At 47.3% G+C, this 22,485-nt stretch overlaps 1 protein-coding gene across 8 annotated transcripts in view; it reads left to right on the top strand.

Annotated features, from left to right (window-relative positions):
* The window catches only part of brip1 (BRCA1 interacting DNA helicase 1), a 178,861-nt gene that overhangs the window by 17,732 nt on the left and 138,644 nt on the right, over positions 1-22,485 (top strand). For all 8 annotated transcript variants that reach the window (XM_088616285.1, XM_088616283.1, XM_088616282.1 and 5 more), the window contains exons 15-21: positions 9,441-9,591; positions 9,927-10,048; positions 15,003-15,115; positions 15,458-15,540; positions 16,064-16,330; positions 17,937-18,866; positions 21,338-21,859. In XM_088616285.1, coding sequence (XP_088472411.1) covers positions 9,441-9,591; positions 9,927-10,048; positions 15,003-15,115; positions 15,458-15,540; positions 16,064-16,330; positions 17,937-18,866; positions 21,338-21,859 — 2,188 coding nt within the window. The remainder of the gene's footprint in view (positions 1-9,440; positions 9,592-9,926; positions 10,049-15,002; positions 15,116-15,457; positions 15,541-16,063; positions 16,331-17,936; positions 18,867-21,337; positions 21,860-22,485) is intronic.

Below are 22,485 nucleotides of genomic sequence, written 5' to 3'. Positions count from 1 at the left end.
CACAGAGCGCTAACTGCGGGGATTTGAAAGTTCTTCGTTAAAATCATTCCTCGGTGGGGAGGGTGGAATTTTAGTAGGTGCAGATAAAAGAGGACCCAAACTTGTCTTGTACATTAACTTTCCAGTTCTGTTTGAATCACGTGAAGGCCGGTTCAAAAGCCTGTTGTCCTTTGGCTCTGAAAGAAGCAGACTGCACTGTTCTTGCAGAGTGATGGTGGAAAAAGAAGAAAGATGAGAGTTCTTCAGATATAAATTCTTTATGATTTTGGTGTCTTTCTTGGTTAAGGGGGGAAAGGCGTGTTTTTCCCTGATATAAATATCCTATAGTTTTTAATATTTCCATTATTGATGCACTCGTAAGGATTCCATGGCTGTTTATTAATATTTAATTTGCAGTCAGCTTTTAAAACATGAGTGGATGGGTCGTTTAATTTGAAGCGTTTTGGGGTCCTGGAGCTGGGCCACAGTGCTCGCTGTGCTGGAGCCGGAGTGTCCCGTCTGTGTAGGAGATAGAGCTGAGGAGATGGCCAATTGATTTTTTTAAAGGAACACCCTCATTGCGGAATTATGACTGTGCAGTCAGCTCATTTGTTTCTGTGAGACGCTTATCATCAAACTGTGAGAAAGGTCAAAGTGGAGGGCTGGATTAATCCTGTATTTGTTGTTTTTTTTTTCCCGTGCGTAGACTCTTTTATTGCGCAACGTAGACTCCTGATGGCGCGTCGGTTTAGAGGAGAGATAAAAAAAAAAACCTGAAAAAAAAACTTCGAAAAAGTGAATTTCGGAAAGTGAAGAGATCATTCAGAAATGCAAGATGCTTTTAAACCAGATTAAGATAAGAACCATTAGGGCTGATGTCGCCGAGCTGTCTGCGTGAAGATGCATCATGCCTGGCGCCTGAAGCTGGGGCGATCTATTCAATATGTGTCATATCAAAGTCAGAGCACGCTGCAGGAAAATCGCTAATGCCTATAAATCTTACCGGCCACTCACCACACTCTTCTGTCTCTGGGCCTTACTCAGGAAGGCTACTTAGCTGAACCAAAATACCCTGCAATTTTTTTTTATGAGAAGCCTGTTTATTTCAGAGGGCTTCCAGAGCGCGGTATCTCTACAGCAGCTTCGGCCTGCCTGTGTGTAGATCTTCATGCATTACATCTGCCTCTGTTGTCCTTTACAGGGTACTAGGAAGTATGTATACTGTGTGGCTGATTTGCTCCAGGCCAGTAAGAAGACAGGGCCCTGAGATGTACTTGGTTGAAACGGATGGGTTTATTTGAAAAAGACGGGGATAAAAGTTGAACGACGTTTACTGTGGGGATCAAAGAAAGAGGTGTGGATTCATCTCTCATCACTTTTCAGTGTTTGAAAAACGGAGCCTGCTTAATGTGAAAGAGCATGCTGCGTAATTGAAAAAAAACATTGAATGCAGTATAATAAATTATGGAGTGGTGATGACTTGTTTCATAAAACTCTTGTGTTGGTGGTTGGCACCTCTGAGACAGAAATGTATTCACTGTAGCTTTGGAAAACGTGGTAGTTTGGAAGATGTAAAAGTGGGACACCTACAAAGTTGTCCTTTTTCTCCCTTGAGTGAGACCCCTTTGAGTTCAAATATTGACAGTGCTTATTAGAAAACACATGCGTTCTGCTGGTTAGGAGATTAAGTTTCAATGTGCAGGAAGCCGGGACTGAGCAGAATCCCATGCTGGTTCTCCCTGCAGGGAGCCTGGCGTGGCTGTGATTAGTAACACGGAGACACAGAGGAGAGCTCTTGTCCCTTCACACTGCACACCGAGCAATAAGGAGAGCAGGAGGTATGAGAGAGAGATGGGTGACTAGCATACAGACCTAGCAGGTGTTAGGACGACACCTTGAGTACAGGTATTGATCCTGTGTTACAAAAGAATCTGATCGCTGATTAAAAAGGCTTTAGATTTCTGTAATTTTGAAGTTCAAGTGGCTAAAGTCAACAGTTCCGCCTTTTTGTTTGCGTTTTGCAAAACATTCATAACAAGTGGCTGAAAAGTGCACTGGGCTCCTGCACTAGGAAGAATTTATTGGCGTGTTGTGCAAATGCTTTGGAAGTGTTTCATCCCTGGCACGCTCAAGCAGCTTAGAAGTTAAACAAGAGACGGGAATGCTAGTAAAAAGCTTATTTATAGATGAAACCTAGTTCTCTGCAGTGTAATGTAACCTGAAGAGAGAGAAACTACTGCCAGTTCTGTATTTCCCAGGGTCCAGATGCTCTAATAGCTCCATTAATGAGGGGAAAAGCAGGTTTATTGCAATTTTCTCATTCTACAGTTTCAAATTGGTGCTGTGAAGCAGTGCGTTGTTAGTGTTTGAACATCTGGAAATGCGTATGTGAGCTCTGATGAGCTGCGCGGTGTGTTTGCCCTGTTTCCTCCTGTAGGCAGATTTGTGTTTTGGAGTTATACAGGGCAGAATGACAAGATCCAGAGCAGCAGATCAATGAGGGACACTGTCCCCCTGCCTCCAGTAAGGGTTTGGTAACAATAACAAGCCTGGCACTGCATCCCTTGACCACGAATATCACTTTTCCAATTAGCCCAGCCACTTAGGTGGAGAGATTTAGCAGAATCCTGAACTGAAACTCAAACCTAGCAAGGGTAGGGGTGGGGTTTCAGAAACAGCTAGATCTTTGTCTAACGCACTGTTCAGCACTCTCTTCGGTCATAAATCATTGGATCATTTCTTAATCATCTTCTTTTTTCATTGTGTTCAGTTTTTTTTCTGGTGGGATAATAGCTTAACAAAGAATACAACCCTTTAACACTCTTTGCCCGTTTCCAGGCTTGCTTTACCCTGCAGCACAGGTGAGGTGGACAGCCCTAATGCTGTCTTGTTCATTAGAATTCACTTCATGCCAATTTGTTTTAGATTACAGGCTGCACTACGAAACACTCTGGTTATTGAAACCATGAGGGAACTGCGCGCGACTGTGAACTGCAATGTGTTCGTGTGGTTGTACTTCATTGTATTAAACACAGTCGGACAGTCAGTTCTTCTGCCTTAATCGGTCAGTTAACCTGTCGGCCATTCCTGTTATTTAAAGGGGTTTAGCTACAGGGAAGAAGAATCAGCCTACCAAAGTGAGCTAGCAGAGCTCAGTTAACACAGATCATTAGAAGATTCTGTGGTTATGGCGCCATCCCCTTTAGTGTTGTTATGGCCCGTGATACCCCAGCAGTGGCATGCCTTCCTCTCACCCGATCTTATCTGGACCCACTAGAACTTGAGTGGTTGATGGGTCTGAAGCTGATAGCAGCAGGCCTAGCCCCCCCATCCCACCTCCCTGCACACCTCCTTTCTGAAGAGCATTTATCTCAAAGTGGGGGCTTTTTAAGCCTTGGCTGAGGGCAGGATTCCCAGGCTGTGCTCCCGGAGGTTGGACCTCCTCCCTGACGCCGTGCAGGAAAAGAGCAGCCCCTCCCAGCCCAGAGCAGCCTTCCTCTGAGACGCGTGCCTTCACTGGGCGCCTTGCTTTCTGCAGCCTCTCCCCCAGCCCGGGCTCACCCACCTGTATTCAACTCAAGTCTGCAAAGCAAACCCAGTGATGTGGATGGGTCTTTTGCTGTTTTATTCTGCCTGTATGGCACCAGCCTTAAGATAAAACATGCATGACGCTACTGCTTGCAAAGCAAGAGTTTGAGGTCATGTGTTTGCGTTTCCTGATCATGGAGCCCGTGAAATATCATGATATTAGTTAATTGTGAGCCGCTTCTTTATAACCTCCAACTGACACGACAGCCTAAGACTTTGCGTGAATTCAGTTCTGGAAGCTCAGGTTATTTCCTCTGTACCAGTGGAGGTGGGATCGAAGGATTTTGTTTTTGTTTGCTTGCTTTCTGACTCGGAGACATTCAGGGGTTGCCTTGAATACAGAGACTTTTTTGAATACAGAGCAAGAATAAAAGGAATTGAAATGGAAGCTCGACCTTGAAAAACAGAGCACTCTACGGTGTTTGTGCAGTGTTTTCTAGGGGCAACATCCTGTGAACTAGCACTGATCAAGACAATCCAATATCTCATCCCAGCCCCACCATTTCTATGACAGAGGGGCACAGGAAAGGCGGTGTGAAGCCTTGTCTTTGGAGTGCACAGTGCTGCAACATGTAATTACTGAATTATTTGCAGCTGGTTCATGTCTTCAGTTGCCGCTGGTGCTGCTGGACGTGCTGAGCTTTCCGTGTTTTGTTACTGCTGTCACCGTTGCTCCTTTTCATTATTTACAGCGCGTATTAAAACATTAATGGCTCGCTGGTGCACGGGAGGCACTTTGGGCCGCAGTGTGGAGCGATGGCAGAGAGAACGCAGTTCAGTCCTTCCCTTGCCTGGAGTGGAGTGGCACTTTGTCATCGTCTCCACAGAGAGATCCCGCTGGCCCTCTCTCCCGGGCCTGCAAAGCTGAGTGATGCGTACGCTTTGCCCAGAAAATGGCGATAAATTATTCACCTTTTGTTGTGCCTGCGCGCGCTTACTAAATAGTGTTTATTCCATTTTGTAGCGTCACCTCGGCACGAGCTTAGAAGAAGTAACCCCCTCACCCTTCCGCCGGAGGGGTGAATGCTCTGAATGAGGCAGTGGGCATGAACAGCGTGGGAGACATGACTGCCCCACTCTCTGCTGACATCTGCTGTAATGGCCTGGGACACCTGAGACCAGTCAGTGTTAGGGTGATCAAAGCTGGAGGCCCTGAGGGCCGTGCAGTGAGTCACCTGCCGGAGGAGGGCAAGGGAGTGGGCAATCGATCAGCGTTTGGCACCTCGTCCCTCTCTGCACACCTGGGAGGGGCTGTTCCTCCAGTCACAGCCCAAATGCCAAAACACCCCCCCCCCCCCCAGTACGGTGCGTGTGGGTGTTTTGGAACGGTGAGGGGGCGATATGCCAAACTGACTCGCCCAGGGCAGGAATTTGGTGCGGCTTATCTGAAATTCTCACCCCTTCCCTCCCCATCCAGCCCAGCCACCTCTTTCCGCGTGCCCGTGTGTGTGTGTGTGTGTGTGTGTGTGTGTCTGTGTGTGTGTGTGTTTAAATGCTGTGCTTGCCTGACTGGGTCTGCTCTTGCATGTTAGCTGCTAACCCATGAGATTCTGGACTGCTCTAATTGAGTGTGCAAGGCAGGCTTTTGAATAACCCATGAAGCAGAGCTGTGGATGGGCTGTGTGTGGTCCTCAGCCTGCTGAAGCACTGAGGAGGCCTGGGAGTCATGCAAACACACAGCCATGACTTCACACTGCTGTTTTGGTTTGGTCAGAGGAGCAGCACAAAGGGCCATATAACTGCTTGCTGATGCACCTGCACGCATATATGTAGATGAGACGTATTGAAACTGGAGTTCAGTGTCGTCACTCAGGTGCGACAGACTGCTGTGCCTTAGTGCCTTGAGTGTGGAGCTCTCCCTATGTGTCCGGCTGGGCACCAGGTCTCCTTGGCATTTAGATACTGCTGGCATTTAGTTTCCGCACCTGCAGTTCAGCCAAGTGTGAGACTGACATTCCCATTCCTCTGTTGCATTGCGGTGGCTCTGGAAATTGCGGCAGTTTTGGCAGATAACGATTCTAAATTAGTTATGAGTGCCACATGCTGAAAGGCTTGTATAGTGTATGACTTATTCATATATAAAACTGACAACATTTTACGAGAGGGGGGTAGGCATAAAGTTATTTTTGGTTTAGCTAGATTATCCCTTCCTTTTTGACATTTACTAGCTGACTCTGTGTATCTGTCCCATATCGGCTGCTGTTGTCTTCCCTATTTAAGATGAAGATTGTGTGACGATAATGATTGGTGGAGCCCAGCAATGACTGCAGTCTTCCCTTTGAGTCTCAAGCTCATATTACAACTTTTGAAGCAGTACAAGCTCTGTAAAGGTGAAGAATGTGGAAATTGCAAGTGTAATGAAAAGCCCGTATCGAGACAGACAGTGGGTAACGTTTACATGGAGAGTCTGGGAGATAAAAGCATTAGAAAGATTATGGTGCCAGCCAGCTGCTTTTAAGGTGGCATGTTATTGTATTTCCCCAGTTTAAGTGGGTCTGTAAATCGTAGAGACTTTAACCAGCTATATGAGGCTTTACATCTATGTATTCCAGGCTTTTAAGATGTAATATTGACTCAGTGGATTATGAATTTACATTTGCTTAATACAGAAGTTAACATAGTTCACTGGATAAATGAGAATCATGAGCTTGACTTTTCTGACCTGCCTTAATAACATAGCACTTAAATAAGGAGATTTAGGAATGGTCTTGTTTTTTTTATTGCATTTATTTATTTTTCTTCATTTTCCTGCTGGCTTCTGTGTCGAGTTCTGAAGGTTTCAGTCCCCAAGATCAGTCACGCAGATAACGACTGTTTTGTTTTGCGCTGACCCCAGTGAAAGAAAGTTCTCTTTGTGCATAAGATGAATAATTCAGCGAATCCTGTGTCGGGTTTGAGAAGTAGTAGTGGGATAAACATTTGTCTGCGGTCCTGTAAACGTAGACAATTGGGTCTCTGGTAGATGCAGTGTTACAGTTTTGCAAAGCATCATGTTTTATTGATGGAACCCCTCCTCCCTACTGCTCGTGGCTTCTCTGCTCCGTTGAAATGGTGTCATTTCGGCTTAAAATCAGAAGCACCCTTGGCTGGGCTTGTGATACCCAGTTTGATTGTGCATGTTGTTTGACTTTTCCCTTGATTTTTAACCAGCTGGGCTTTTGAAACAGGTAGATAAAAAAGGTGCTGCCCTTTCCTACTAGTTTCGCTCGCCTTTTTATGTTTGAAGAGGAAACTCTGATTCAGTATTTTCTTTGTAAGTTGAACATTCCTCTGTTAACCAGGGAGTTTTTTTTTCTGACGCTTCCTCTGCCTTCTGAGAAGGTCTGAGGGTGCACCAGGAGGCCGTCGGTGTCTGAAGATGAAGAGATTGGAATCCGTGAAGTATCTTAGAAAGCAGTCGTTTTCTTTCCCAACAGCCAGCCAGACGGTCTTTGCATCTCTCATCCCGGGCCGTGGAGATTTTTTGAGGCCGATAATTCAGCGAAAGCCGCTGGTTAAATATCGCTGTTTGCCAGGCGAGAGAACAATCCAAGAGCGCAGACACTCATCTGTCTCTGTCCCTCATGTCCTTTAGGCTCCCAGGGGGGGGCTGTGGTGGGGATTCGCTTCTAAAAGGCTGAACAAGGAGCAAATTGCATGACATGTTGCCTCTTTCCCAAAATATACTGCCAGTCCTTAGAAATCTCCCTTTCTGTGTATTGTGGAAAGGTGTGCGGGGGGAGGGGTATAATCAAGTTGGCTTTGAGAATAACGTTTGACCGGCATTTAGGCTTTATATATCCGTTGTTATTTTTTTACGAGTGCCTACAGTGAAATATACCTCCTCGTAAAACTGTGGTTGTAATATTGCTATAATTTGCTCTTCATGCGGTAATGCTTTCATGAGCATATTTGTGACACAGGTTGCGTCTGGCAGCCCAAATTTATCCCGAAAGCAGAGGCCGTGCCACAAGGTGCACCTTCCACAGCCGCAGCCCGTCAGGCAGCCTGTCCGGCCAGCGCTGGCATGTCTCAGGCCCAGAGCAGAGCCCCCTTCGCCCTCGTGAGAAGTTTCCTGCTGACTGCAAGAAGAACTTCTGCTTGACCCTTCTAACACATTTCCAGCCCAGTGAAGATGCTGTTTGATTGGGAAGCCATGCTTATTCGAGAGGAAAATCCGCACGGCAGAGACACGAGGAGAGCTCTGTGAGGGAAAGGGCTTTTAGATCAATGTTCCTCCCTCGAGAATTAATGACTTTTTGCACTAACAAGAGCACAGCAACAGTGATTTTATTATGGAGAGAGTTTAAACACACTAACTTTCTGCCAAGTGAAAAAAATGAGAGGGAGAAAAAATGTGTACAGCACCTACAGTAGCTGTGCACTAACAGTTTCTGACTTTGCTGAGTCCTGCAATGTTAGGTTAACTGGCATTACAGCATGTACAATCCAAGCCATACCCGGCAGCAGCTTGCTTTCTACCAAAAACATTTTTTCCCCATAGGGTTCGTCTGCATTTCTCAGGATGGCTTTCTTACTTATCTCTGCCGTCCTGCATTGCTCGCTTTAATAGCTTTTTAATATGAATGAGGCTGAGGCCAACACCCTGCTCTTAAATTGACACAAACGTGCTTAACCCCTATTTGACCTATCTGACTTAACATGCACAGTTGTTTATGTTTCTTCCGTTAGTGTTTGTGATCTGAAGGAAGAAGAGTGGTGCACAACAGTGTGCAGCAGTGTTCGCCAGTGTGTCCAGCAGTGCGTCCAACGGTGTTCACCAGTGTGTCCAACTGTGTTCACTAGTGTCCCAACAATGTGCAGGGGTGTACAACAGTGTTTGCCAGTGTACAACAGTGTTTGCCAGTGTACAACAGTGTGCTGGAGTGTACAGCAGTGTTTGCCAGTGTACAACAGTGTGTAGGACTGTGGACTATCCTCAGAGCAGGGGTAAAATGGATCCAACCAGTTAGGGAAAACCTCAGAGAAAGAATAGGAATTCTTGCTTTCTGATCAGATCTGTCACTCTGAAAAGAAAGTGTCTTGAATTCTATGCTTAGGCTTTTATTGGGGAAAATGGTATATATGCACACACGTATGCACACTTAAAAAGGCTGTAGTTACATACTGGCATTAAAAAGCACTTAAAAGTCCCAGCTTTTATGAAAGAATCATAGTATTAATGGATTGCAGGGACAGCGGCACTTAACTGGCTGTCTGATTGCAGCTATGGAGCTAATGGCAGACAGCAGGCTTCCCCGGGTGAGCTGGAAGAGGGAGCTGTTGGAGGTTAATGCTCCTCTGGGAGGCAGCCTGACCCTGGCATGGACCCTTTCTCATCATCACTGGTGTCAGTTAGAACATGTGCGTGCTCCAAAGTAGCGTTATTGCACCCTTTCAACATGGCGCATGTGTAAAGCACTGGAGCCGTTCAGCACCCGGGCCAGGGGTGAGTGTGGAGGAGAGCGTGTCCCGGTGTGCCCCGGCTGCCAAGCTGGCGGTGTGATTGTGGGACACGCAGGACAGAGAGGGCTCAGAGAACGCACCCCCTTCACCAGCTGGCTTCTCCTGGGAACTTCAGCTGCTTCCCCTGAGCTGGTCAAGTCTTCCTCGTTCCTCTGTGCTTCTCATTCCCAGCCTGTATTTCAAAGACCGCTGAGCTTCTTCAAATAAATCCATGTCAGCCTCTTCTTATAAAGTAAATGGGATCCCATAAGTCTTGACATCAAATATTTAAAACTGATATTCCCCTGTGGCCACAATCCAGCCAAAAAACTGGTATTTCCACCCAAACCAGCCTTGAGTACAATCTGAGTTGCCAAAACCAGGTCACATGGCTCGTGCATTGTGATAAACTGGGTTTAAGGAGAGTGTTTGTGTGTGGTTCCGATCAGATGTTGGACAAGCTGAGGGAGCGCTGGATGCACACGGGCCTGTGGGGGAAGATGGAAGAGAGGAAGGCCGTCATCACCGAGCCCAAGGGAGGGGACAAGGCGGACTTTGATGAGCTGCTGCAGACGTACTATGAAGCCGTCAAGCAGAGAGGTAAGGCTGGGGCACTAATACAAAGGCACAGAGCCAGGCCTGGTTTTACCCTCCCCTGTGCTGAGCTCCTGGTTCATTCACCCCCTGGTGCTGTGGGTGATGCAGTTCAAGCCATGGGATCACATGTGGCGTATGGCTATGGCTGCCGTCACATCATCCAGGTGGGACTGCACCCTGGTGGTGGTGGAGGAGACCCCCATTACTTGAAAAGCTCTTTGAGTGCAGTGTCCAGGAATGTGCTATATAAGTGTAAGGAATTATTATTGATATAAATTCTAAACGGCAACAGGCAGTGCAGTGGGGCTCTGATTGCTGGCTGCTGCTCGTTTTCCCAGGAGGAGCGCTGCTCATAGCGGTGTGCAGAGGAAAAGTCAGCGAGGGGCTGGACTTCACGGACGACAACGCGCGGGCCGTGGTCACCATCGGAATCCCTTTCCCCAACATCAAAGACTTGCAGGTGAGAGGGAGACGGTGAGACAGACTCCGGCCTCATCCGCAGCGTCGGAACCAAGCATGCAAGCACTTCCTGCCTTGTTAGAGTGGTCAAGCGATTTTCAAAAAGGGAAAATCAATCTCTCTAAAACATGATGTCCCGTAGGCATATTCAGACTGCCAGCTAGTCACTGCTCAGGTACATTTTTAAGTATTTATGATCATCATATCATGTTCATTTTGGGAAAACGCAGATGAAAACCGGTGGTGACGTGTTTTGTGAATATGACCTTTAACATCCTTAAGGACTTCCTGGTAAGTGATTTTTAAGTGAGGAAAATTACTCCACATATTATCTCTGTATATATTGATTTATTTTCCTGGAGTATCGTGAAGGTAGAATGCTGCTAGAATTCATCACCTATGGAATATCTTTTTATAATACATTTTGTTTCTGTTGAAATACTTGTGTTGTTATTACATCCTCTATCTCCTCTTCAACGTCTTTGAGTGCTCAGACACAAAAGGTTATAGGAGAAGCCAGACCGCTTTGTCAGAGGTCATGAGGAAATTAGAGTTGTTAGTTATTGTCCCCCCACTTTCCTGCTGCCTTCAGGAACACCCTTTAAGTTTTAAAACCTTTCTCCTCCCTCAAGTTTAGCTTTTAAAGAAGTAGTTTAAGTAGGTAGCCACGTCAGTATGCATAGGCTGCAAAGGAACAAGTGAAGGTTGTTTCTTCACACCCGAGGAAGGCTCCACAGCCGAAACGTTGTGTTTCTTTTCTTCTCTTTTCAGCACGGAATAAACCTTTACTTCTTCCTTTAAAAGAATTATGTTTCCGTATTTCCCTGCCACATTATAGCTTGGTTGTCAGGGACACATGTACCTCAGGAATGTGCTTTTTCGCGGGGCGGACAGAGTGAACGTCGGGGGACGTTGTCTTTCAGGCTGTTGTAACCAGCAGTGGAGGTGGCAGAGCTGAAAAGTTGATCTGTGCACCGGCTCGCTCTCGGGTAAACGGCACAGGCCCTTTCATGGCGCTGGCCCGTCCTCAGTCAGGCCTCTGGCGTCGGCCAACGACAAGTACAGGACACCACTTCTACATGGAGCATGAATTCAGCTTATTCTTATATACCTTGAATATTCAAACCCCTGTTTTTTCCTTCGTGATCGCAAAGAGGTTTCAGAAGCGCTTCCGTTGTGTTCGTCCTGTCCTTAGCAGGTGGCGCTGACCTTTCTGTTTTTGATCGTCCTGTCAGAGTGAGTTGAGTGAGTTGGCGGTGTCCTCTCTGGGTCAGTCACCGTGGGGATGCGCGCGGATAATTGACGCTTCTCCGCCGCGGCCGGCCGTATCGGCAGCCCCCCCCCCCCTCCCCCCGGGGGAAGGGTTTGATTTTTTTTTTTCCCCGTTTCCACTTCCGCTCCGCTGGAAACGGATCGAGGTTGCCGTTCACGACAGGGTTTCGGTGGCGCTGATTTGAGTGACGTCGCAGTCCCTCAGAGCTTGGCCCCTCGCGGCGCGGCCGAGGCAGGGAAACGTGCAAGCGCAGCCTGCTCGGGTCTGACAGCGCCGAAAGCGTTTAACGCCCCTAGCCCCAGATCACTTCTTCATTGCCCCGCGGCTCTTAGCGTTTTTGCGAGCATCCTTGAACGCTCAAGGGGTAAGGGCAGCAACCAGGCTGCATACTGAGGAGTTGCCCAAGGGGCAGCTGCCTGGGGGGGAGATGGGGAGGAGGAGGGAAGCAGAATGACGACTGCGAGGATCAGGGAGAGGCTCCCTGGGACTTTTCGCGAAGGAACATCATGGGGGATTATGAGTTCGAGTAGCAGAGGTGAAGAAGAACTTGGTTGCTGTCATCCCTCTCAAGGTTGTGTTAAAACTGATCTTCTAAAGTTTTTTTTTTTAACTACTGATCATCTCCAGTAGTTTAAAACAATGTACCGGTCCCTCTGCACAAACAGTGTATGTGTGTTCCTGGTGTAGATCACTGTGCTGAGCAGTCTGACAGTGTGTGTGTTCCTGGTGTAGATCACTGTGCTGAGCAGTCTGACAGTGTGTGTGTTCCTGGTGTAGATCACTGTGCTGAGCAGTCTGACAGTGTGTGTGTTCCTGGTGCAGATCACTGTGCTGAGCAGTCTGACAGTGTGTGTGTTCCTGGTGCAGATCACTGTGCTGAGCAGTCTGACAGTGTGTGTGTTCCTGGTGCAGATCACTGTGCTGAGCAGACTGACAGTGTGTGTGTTCCTGGTGCAGATCACTGTGCTGAGCAGTCTGACAGTGTGTGTGTTCCTGGTGCAGATCACTGTGCTGAGCAGACTGACAGTGTGTGTTCCTGGTGTAGATCACTGTGCTGTGCAGTCTGTCGGTGTGTTATTTTGTGTCCTAGTGTAGCTCACTGTGCTGGAAGTGTGTTCCTGGTGGAGCTCGCTGCGCTCTGCAGCAGAGGCAGGTGCAGCTCGGCGTCGGCAGTGTTCAGCTGTCAAGAGTGTGAGCCCACTGACACTGCCGGAGATGGAGCAACTGGGAATCTCTCTGACAGACACAAGATGGCTGAGGCCACCACAGGCTGCTTCGCACTGCTCAGCATAACGACTCATCTGTAAAGCATGCCTGATGGCTAAGTGTATGTTTTTAAGGATGAACAGGTACAAGAGGGAAAAAATGCTATCTTTTGACATTTTAACTAATCCTTTTTAGCCTGTGGTTTCCTGCACAATTAGGATATTTGCTAGGAGCGAGAATTGGCTTTTTCACATATGCAAGCTGTCATGTTGTATTGAGTGCTGACATGGTGCAGGGGATTGGAGGGCTGGATGTTGAAATGGATTCTGATTGTCTGATTCAGATGACATTTGTAGCCCCCTGGCTACTGGCCTTTACTTTCACGACTGGCTCCTGAAGTTGCTGGTTTAACCCTTGTGGTGCAACTGGAACAGTTCTGTGGCATCGTCAGGAAGGTAATAGCCCCTACAGAGCTGCTGGGGTCAGGGTTGCAGACTTGAGTGGGCTATTGGACAGATCGAGGTTCAGTTACTACTTTCCTGTTTTACAAAGAGCAAAGTTCGCACAGTCAGAGAGACAAGCTTATATATATATATAAAATAAGTGGGATTTAGTACACATAAAACCGGGCCTCACAACAACGAGACACTTTGACCATTGCTTTCTTTGGTTAGATGGATTGATCTTCATAGGCATAGATTGATGAATAGGCATAGAGTTGCTGAACACATTTGATGTGTAGTCCACTTATGTTTAAGGGTTTAAAAACCTAACTGTTACAACTGATAGGAGGCTCTTTGGTCCATCTAACCTATCTTGTAGTTAACTGTCCTGAGGATATCACCTTTTTATTAATACCTTGTAGCCTGATGTCTCCAAGCAACTCCACACCTGGCAGTACTGGACTGGAAGACCATTGAGGAAAACCGGGTTGTTGGTATATGTAAACTGCGTAGGGTTCACTTGGTTTAAAATACTCTATACAAGCACAAGGAACTGTGAATTATTCCTTTACATCTGAAAACACGGGAAAACATGTTCAGTTTAATAATTAGCGATTTTGTATCAGGCCTCCACCATACCATCTGAGGTTATTGGGATATCACAGTTTTCTTCTACATTTAGAACTAAAAAAACGTGTCACTTTGACACTTGGAACTGCAATAAGAGATAAATAAGGGTTCTGAGAATTAGACCTTTCCTTAGCTGCAGAATCTGTTGCAGTTATAACTTTGAAACATGGTGTATTAATTACCTGTCCTAAGGAAATCCGGATTTTTAAAGCAACCGTGTAACTTTTCGAAGTGTGTAATACTTGTCTTATACTGGATCAGCCCAGCTGGGTGGCTGTGCAGGTCCGCCAACAGAAACAGCCCTTGTCAATAGCTGTGAATGGAGGGGCGACTCGGTGCGATCTCCTGGGGTCCCAGCTGAAAGCCGTGTGTGTTTTCTGGAAGACGGGGGTGTGTATGTGTCTGCTGTACCTGCCATCTACAGCTGCCCACAGGGCTGGACTTACCTGTCAGAAACGGTTAGAGGTCTTCTCCAGCCTGTCCCTGAGCACATTCTGTCAGACGGGAGCTGAACTTTTCACTTGTCAATTCAAGAAAGGTTAGTGCTAAAATACAGGGCGATGGGTGAAAATTGATGGAGCTTTAATGGCATTTCTGTGGCAAGGATGTGGTCTATTTTTTTTTAGAGTTTCTCCCTCCCTCCACCCCTCTCTTTTGCCCCCTTCATAACAAATCTGTCCATGAGGGCACCTAAGTATAAAGCTCTTTGGGCCTTCAGTGTTGTCTGCCGGAATGGGCTGCTGTCCTCTGCTCTCCCCGCCTCCTCTTCAGTTTCCACAGCTCTGATTAATCAAATTATTTCTCGATCAATACACTTGATTCCCCCTTCAGGAGAAGAGAGGCATTGTGCATTAAACAGGTGCCGCCTGACAGAAGCTCTGATCGTCTTGACTGCTTGCCCGACGTCAGCTTCAGCTTCTGAATATTTCATCCAAAAAGACAATAAACAAAGGTCACAAGCTGTTACCTTTCCTGTCGCAGAAACGTGACTGAACATGTGCAGAAGAGGGTGAATTTCATAACACGGTTTTCAAGACAGAAACTAAATGACAATTCTAATTTTAATTTGGGCTTTTCAAACTATTTTTTGTTCTTTTTTTTCCATGTAAATGTTTGTTCACTGTTGACTCTTACATTGTTTTATGCCAATCTGTTCTGAACTACAGGGATGCCTTTTCATTCATAATGTAAAACTGAATTGCTTCTAAGCTTGTTCATTTTGAATAGTGTTCGGATCCCGGTTCACCCAGATTTTACATTCCCCAAAACCGTTTCAGTTTTCACGTTGAAGGGTTTAGTGAAGAGGTGCAGTTTCTGGCGCGGGCAGGGGGGTGCATGGGGGCTGTGTTTGTTCATGAGCGGGAGTCAGAGACAGACTGAAGGGCCTCTCTGCTGTCTGGCAGGTGGAGCTGAAGAGGAAGTACAATGACCAGCACTGTAAGGCTCGCGGTCTCCTGCCGGGCAGCCAGTGGTATGAAACGCAGGCCTTCCGTGCTCTCAACCAGGCTCTGGGAAGGTCAGCACAGTCCCTTGCAGGCTATGTGCCGCTACTTCTCTGTGTTTTCTGTCATGCCCTCATCGCCTCCGTGAACGCATCGCACTTCTTATTTGACCTGCCCTGTTTCTGTCTGTCTTTCTCCGTCTCTTGGTCTCTCTGTGTCGCTAACTCCTGTCTACTTCCGCTTTTTTCCCTCTGCCTCTCTTTCGCTGTCTGCGTGTCTCTCTGTCCTTCTGTGTGTCTGCTAGCCCTGCCGTTTCTCTCTATTCACACCCTCTTTACCTTTGCTTCTGTGCCTTCCTCCATCTGGAGTGACCAGTGCCTAGAGTTGGTTTTAAGACGACTTGCCTGCCCTCTCAGGTGTATCCGGCACAAGAATGACTGGGGGGCTCTCATCCTGGTGGACGACCGGTTCAGGTGCAACCCCAATAAATACATCACAGGTAATCCATGCTGCAAGTACTTGTTTGAATCTCAGGTTCAGTAAATCACAGTAATCTCAGCTCAATGCACAGCACTGTTCAGTTTATTCTACAGGCTGTACTACCCCAAGATGAGCTCAGGGTCTTTCTAAGGCATTCTATCCTTCAGATGTTTTTATTTACAGCTCAGTCCTACTCCTTTCTTGCTCTCTGAAATGGAATCGAATACATGGAAGGTGTTGTGTCAGCTTGTGCAGTTTCGCTCATTAAACACTAGGTGGAGCTGAAAGCCCATCAGAGCTGAATGGGGCTGAGCTGCTGAGACTCAAAGCTCTAGTCTGTTGAATAGCTTCTGTAATCCTTTGTTCTCTTTGCTGCTTTTTACATATTGTGCTGAGTAAGCAAATATATGTGTATAGAAACATGTACAGGTTTATTCCATGCTGAAAGGAGAAGAAAGGAAACACAACGTTTCGCCTGTGGTGTAGATCTATCAGGTGTTCACCCCGTGTGTTCAGTGCCCTGTTCGTCTGTGTGCCCTCAGGTCTGTCCAAGTGGGTGCGTCAGCAGGTGCAGCACCATGCCACCTTCAGCAGCGCGCTCCAGTCCTTGATCTCCTTCTCCCAGGGACACCAGGGTGCAGGGGCAGTCAGCGCAGCAGGGCAGGGGGAGCCTACAGCCCCAGAGCTCGGGAGCCCAGACCCTGCTGCACCACGAGGCACAGCCAGCCCTCACTGGGGCACTGCACGCCTGCATGACGCGGGCCAGTCCGCGGCACCTGCTCCTGATGGGGTCCGGCTCCCCCTTGCAGGTAGAGTGATATACTGGGACACCCACGGAGCAGGACAGCCCCGTGCCCATGCCCCCTGGGTTGCTCTGTGCCTCGGTGTGTCGTGGTCATCGTGTAGCCCAGGGATCTCACAAACTCCACCAGGTTTCACAGGTTCCCATTAAATCACCAACTTCTAAAGATACAGAACAATTCTGGGTGAACCTTCCTTATTTTGGACTAAAATCTAAGTACTTGACAGCCCTCATGGACTACAGTTCACTTAATTCTTGAATCATCAATAGTTTACAGGTGTTGCTCATACTTGTGCTTACAAGTGACCTGTAAGACTAACTGGACTGGGACTCTCTAGAACCAGGAAGGAGACCAATTCTGTAGCCAATGACTAGGTGTTCCACTGAGTTCTTCACTCGTTCCCTCTGGATGTGATTCCTGACTAGTTTGTGTTCTGTGTGCTGGGGTGGCTGTACAGTAGTTTCCCTCTTTCTGACTCTGGGCTGGAGCACTTCACCCTGCCTCAGCCCGGCAGTTCCCTCCTTGTCAGAGGACGTTGGGGTCAAGCTTGGACTTTGCTGATCTGGAACCGCAGCCTTTATTCAGAGTTACAGTATGGCACCATTGTCCGTGAGATGTGTCGGTTTGTGCAGCGGCTACTCGCGGCGCTGTGCTGTTTCTGAAGTCGGGGGTTGCGGTTGAAGGTGGAGATCGGGATAGAGGGTTTCCTCTGCGTGTCAGATGGGGTTGAAGCTTGGTAAGGGGGAGGATATGAGGCCGGGGTTGGGGGGGGGGGGGCTCTCATTATGGCACTCTGTCCCGCAGGCTGCACTCTGCAACAGGAGTGAGACTGTTGCTTTTAATTAGATCCCATTGACCTTTGCTTGAGTTAGATTGGGGGTGACTGTATTCAGCTGAGGATGAGCTGAGCCTGAGAGCTGAATGCTGTCCTTCATTCTGCTGGCGTCTTGTCTTCACCTGGGCCTCCTGCCATGCCTCATCGTGATGTGCATTTCTTCCCTCACTGATTTCTTCTTCCTGACAAGATCACTGCGTTAGAGCATTTGATGTGTGTGTAGAAAACGTACCTATAGAACAGGATGGTATCAATCTGAACGCAGCTTAGATTTGCGAGCCCACTTTCTTGACATGTCACCCGAGAACAGTAAATACACAGTAACGTCACTGTATTCGCTTTAACTTTAACTCTCTTGCCTGTTAAAGCTGACTCTTAAGCACGCAAAACACATTAAATCCGGGGCTGGGTTTGTGTCTCCTGAATTGTATTCATAGGGAAATCACCACATCACATAGCACACTTACAAAGAGTATGTTCATAAAAATGGCAGGGGACGATTAGACCATTCAGGGTTATTGGATATTTTAATTGTCGCTTTTACATCCTGAGTGTCAACCCATATGTCCAGAACTCAAAGCGCTGCTTCCCACATTTACATCAGATGTTGCATAATGACAGCCTTGAGATCCAGACTCGGACACTGGGCAGTTTTGTTAATGGGTCTGTAGTATAGCAGACAAAGTCTTAAACAGTCCAAAGTTGAGTTAGTGCAGTGAACCTCCTGTGAAGATGTGTTGCAGGCTGACATGTTGCATGGTGTGTTTTTTTGCACAGGTGACCAGGTATCCGTGCATCAACAAGCACGGCTTCTGTCTTCCCCCAGGCAGAAGGAGGGGCTCATTGAGGAGAGCACCAGTGCTGATGTCAACACTGCACAGCTGGGTAGAGGACAGAGGCCACAGGGAACCTCACCCCAGCTATTCGACATGCTGCTTACCTCCACACCTGTCTGCAGCTCGTTTAAGAAGCCCATCTTCAGCTCCGTCACACCTGGGAGAGAGCAAAGAGATGCCCCTCTTCAGGAACCAGCTGCAGGGGTGAAAACAGCAAAGACAGCAGCCAGCGAGGAGAGGAGAGTTCAGCCCGATGGCAGACAGAGAAGCCCTGCAGAGTTCAGTGGCGGTGGGGAGCCGGGCGACAATGGTGAAGGTCCTGAATGCACAGTCTTGGCGTTCTCCCCCATCAAGCCGGCTGCCAGCCCTGACCGTACGGAGGTTGGGGCTGGGTGCCCGGTGGTGGAGCCCCAAGATCGGGCGGAGGAGGAGGACCAAAGCCTTTTCTTCACCCCAGAACTGTTCGAAGGTGGGGAGGAGAGCGATGTGGAAGAGGGTTCCAACACTAGGCAGGCGTTACCCTGTGGGACAGAATTAGAGACAGAACCTGTTGTCCTGGGTGTGGATGACACCCCAGCACCCCACCTCTCTAAAGGAACAGTCCATGTTCTCTCAGAGGACGACCTCAGCTCTGATGAGTGTGCAGGACCCTTAACTACCGTCGCCCAGAAGGGTGATGCTGCCCACATGTGCGGACAAGCTGTGTCAGAGGCCCACACGACCAGAGAGGCAGGCAGGGACAGGGACAGCAGTAGCGCAAGGAAGGATGAGAGTGTAGACTTAACAGAGTGGGCACCCACACAGACACAAACAAGCCACAGGACACACAGGCTGTCCAGGTCTAGAAACAAAGGCGCATCTTCTTCAGCAGGTAAAATCACAAGTTACTACCCTTTACTCATCCAGCACACAGATCACGAGCCAGGGGCCGTTCAGATAGTTGATTAGAGTGTCTTTATGTGGAAAGAGCAGGGTTTAAGGTTCCAGCGAAGACTCCCTTTCTGTGTTGATCATTTTGTCACTTTAGTTATTTCTGACACAGCTCCAACAGACTGTGACAGTGTCACCGCCCTTGGTCTGCAGGAGTACTTTTATTTCATTCTGTCCATTGTGAAATGCATGGCTAATGAAACATGCCAAATTGGAGAATTTTTTTGTATGTTAATACGGCCTTGTTATTCTGTTTTTTAAGTCATTAAAAAAGATGATGTGTTCGTTATCTTCCTCAAATGAAAAGCTATGTGCAGTTTTAATGAGATGTATGTGGGGCTGCCCAGCACACAGTCAAGCCTGACTTCACATTGGTGGGGAGTCGTACACTTCACGGGAAGATTACAGAAATCCATTACCCCTGTGTCTTAATTGTGTGAACATATAGCATAAACATTTGAGCTTCCTAATCATTCCGAACACACAAATGAACATTAAAAACTGTTAAGAATTGTCACTTCTTCATTTTGTTACCATTGGCTCACATTTTTCTTGCAGAAGAAAAGGATCCTGCTTTACTTACAGTTTAACAATCGAGAAAAAGAAAAGCCAAAATTCACAAAGTTTTATACAAGTAAATACAATATATGTGTAATATGAATTATTAATGTATGTGTAGGATCTATGAGATACCTGGGGTGTGAGCTTTTGGTGTGTCTCTGGTGGGAGATGGTAGCAGCTGGGAAGAACCACTTGGCAAAAGTGGGACTTCAGTTGTATTTTGTCATGATGATGTACTACAGACATGGCACTAGACCCCGTATTTCATAGTGTCCGACTCTGTCTAAGACAGCTTCTGTTTGTTCGCCTGAATCCACTTGGCATCCTTGAGCAGTCTCTAAACCTGAGGAAATTGTAATACAGGGAGCAAACTACATTTCTGCAGCAGGATCAAAGACAACGGGAATCCCCGTGAAGCTGGCCATGGATCGTGCCCACCTTGTTATCATCTGTTGTTTCCATAGCCAGCTTTTCCATGCCCTGGATCTCCTACAGCCAAATATCAACCTTTTTCCAATCCCAAATGCGGGTATGGGATAGGCAGCCTTACGGGAGTAGGAGCCTGTTAAAAGTCTTTGCCAGATCAGTATTTATACCTTAGCGCACTGCACTGTGTCAAAGCAGTATACAGAAAAGGACATCACATGATGTTGCCCCATGCCATGCAGAACTCTGTTGGTGCATCTGGGCCTTTTATTTACCAAGTTGGAATGCAATTAAATTAGTTTTAATTTACCAATCATTCTTGTACATTAGTTCTAGAATAGGACTGGTCACTGACCTGTAAGGGTTCTGAGAGGGTCTCTGGGACTTTTAACACCTATAGACACCTGGTTCCCTTGTGTGTGATGTTGGTAGTGTCTTAGCTCACTGCTCCTCAGCGTCTGGTCAGCGAGACACACAAGGGTCAGGGAATGACGTCACTTGACGTGTTTCAATTTTAATTTAGCCCACAACATTCTCGGAGCTGTTTGTGTTCAGCAGGTTTTATGGATAAGTTTTTACTTTTGTAAAATGATAGGAAAGAACAGATCTCTTCTCCTAACCTTTGATGTATTGATAGTAAAATAAGCACAGAAGGACAGGAATACAGTTCATATAAAGGAATAGTAAGGCAGAAATCTGTACATAAACCTCTTCCTCTGTGTCTCATGTTCTGTGCATCTCGCATATAGCTGAGCCCTTGTCCGTGTGTGAGTTTATTGGTAAATGAGCTTCTGAAACATGTACTCTTCCCAATTTAAGAAAAAATGGGACTATATTAACAGCAAAAAACATTTTTAAATATGCATGCTTTTGTCATTTCTAGGGCAACAGGGTTAGTTAAATCCACTCAATTGAGGCGCCAGGCTAGAAGTCTGGGCAAATTAACCACCATTAACTTGACAAGTTTTATTTTGCTCCGTTAACAGGAAGCTGTCCTGAACGGGGCAAACAAAACAACTGGAAAAAATTAATTCACAGTGTGTTCTAATGTTTTGTATGTAGTAATTACATGACACAAATCACTTTTTCAAGTCAGAGTTAATTAGGTAGTTTTAAAAGTGTTAGTGGTTGTGCTGTATTGAAGGCTAAAATATATACATAATGCACATTTGTGCTATACCATTTTATTAATTTTGTAAATTAATCTAACATTGTTGCCGTTGTCCAGATATACAGGCGTTTGCATCCAGTTCATCCAGTGTCAGAACAAAACAATGCAAGAAAACAGTGTTTAAGAACTGGATTCAGTGAGTGCTGTCACGGCCTCAACATTTCTTAGCATTCATAAAAGGAAGAAAAACAGATGATGTATTACTTCATATATTACAGAAGATATATTACTTCTCCCTTTTCTTCAATTGCCAGACCTGCAGCATAAACGAGAGGCTTTGATTCGCAAGGCAGGGAAGGGCAGGCAGAGAGCAGAGAGGCTGCGCGGGGCTGAGGCAGGCACACGGGCCTGGGGCAGTCCGGCCCCAGTCCGGCCCCTGAGAGCCGCGGAGCAGGTCGGTCTTGCAGGGGACCCTCCTGCCCCTAGGGGCGGGGGTCCAGACTCCGCCGCGGACGAGAGGGAGAGCCAGTACTGGACTGTGCTCGGCCAGGCTGCAGAACCGGCTCGCTCGGCCCGAGCGCAGAGGAAGGCCGGCTATCCCTGCAGGACGGCCGGAGCCAGGGGCGTGGTGGGGTGCTCTGGGTCGCCGCCCCGGCCAGCCGGACAGAGGAAGGGTAAAATGGAGGAACCCCAGCTAGACCCACCGAGGCCTGTCTGGGAATCGGAGGACCAGACACACCCTCCTCCTCTTCCGCCACGCCGAGGCACGGTCAGGAAGGCGGCGGTTTCCTGCCAGCAGTCCGGCACCAGACAAGTCAAGCAGCATATCTCTCGCAGTAAGTCAAAGAAGGACAAGAGGCCGCCTGGCTGAGCTCTGGGGCTCTGCATGAGAGGCTGGCAGTCCCAGGACTTTCAGGGGACAGTGCTAAGGCATGGCTCAGGCACAGGAGTGGCAGGAGAGTCTTATTTAGGTCAGGGAGCATTCGAGAATGTGTCTGCTGTGGGCTAGCTAGGGACTAAACCTTAAAGTAAGGTCACGCTGTCCTCCGTCTCACTGACTTAACCACAGGATTGCAACATGCCTGTTAACACTGGTGTATAGATCATCTAAAATGGTTCAGCATCATCTTCACTCGCTGTTATTACTGTCCAGACCCCTGTCTCATGTTTTTCCCTGTAATCTTGCAAACGTGTCTGTGTCAGATCGGGATCCTTTAGTATTTACTTATACTTCTGTTTCCAAATAGAGGAGCATTTAGGACTTTATGTACAGCGGCATCAATCTTATTGTAACAACGCCAGTATAGTTAGTTCCACCTCAGAGTGTGAGGAAATGAATCTCAATCATTACATAGTATTCATTATCTGTGCGATCCTTTAAACAACAGCTGCAATTATGATAGAGTTAACAAAATCTTTTTCATGGGGTAGATGTGCCTTACAAATGTGTCTGTGTTAGAAA

Source organism: Lepisosteus platostomus, chromosome 22 (assembly GCF_059453375.1).
Source record: "Lepisosteus platostomus isolate fLepPlt1 chromosome 22, fLepPlt1.hap1, whole genome shotgun sequence".
Lineage (NCBI taxonomy): Eukaryota > Metazoa > Chordata > Actinopteri > Semionotiformes > Lepisosteidae > Lepisosteus > Lepisosteus platostomus.
Note: the sequence above shows the minus strand (reverse complement) of the source record. Positions and strands in the feature narration are given on the sequence as shown.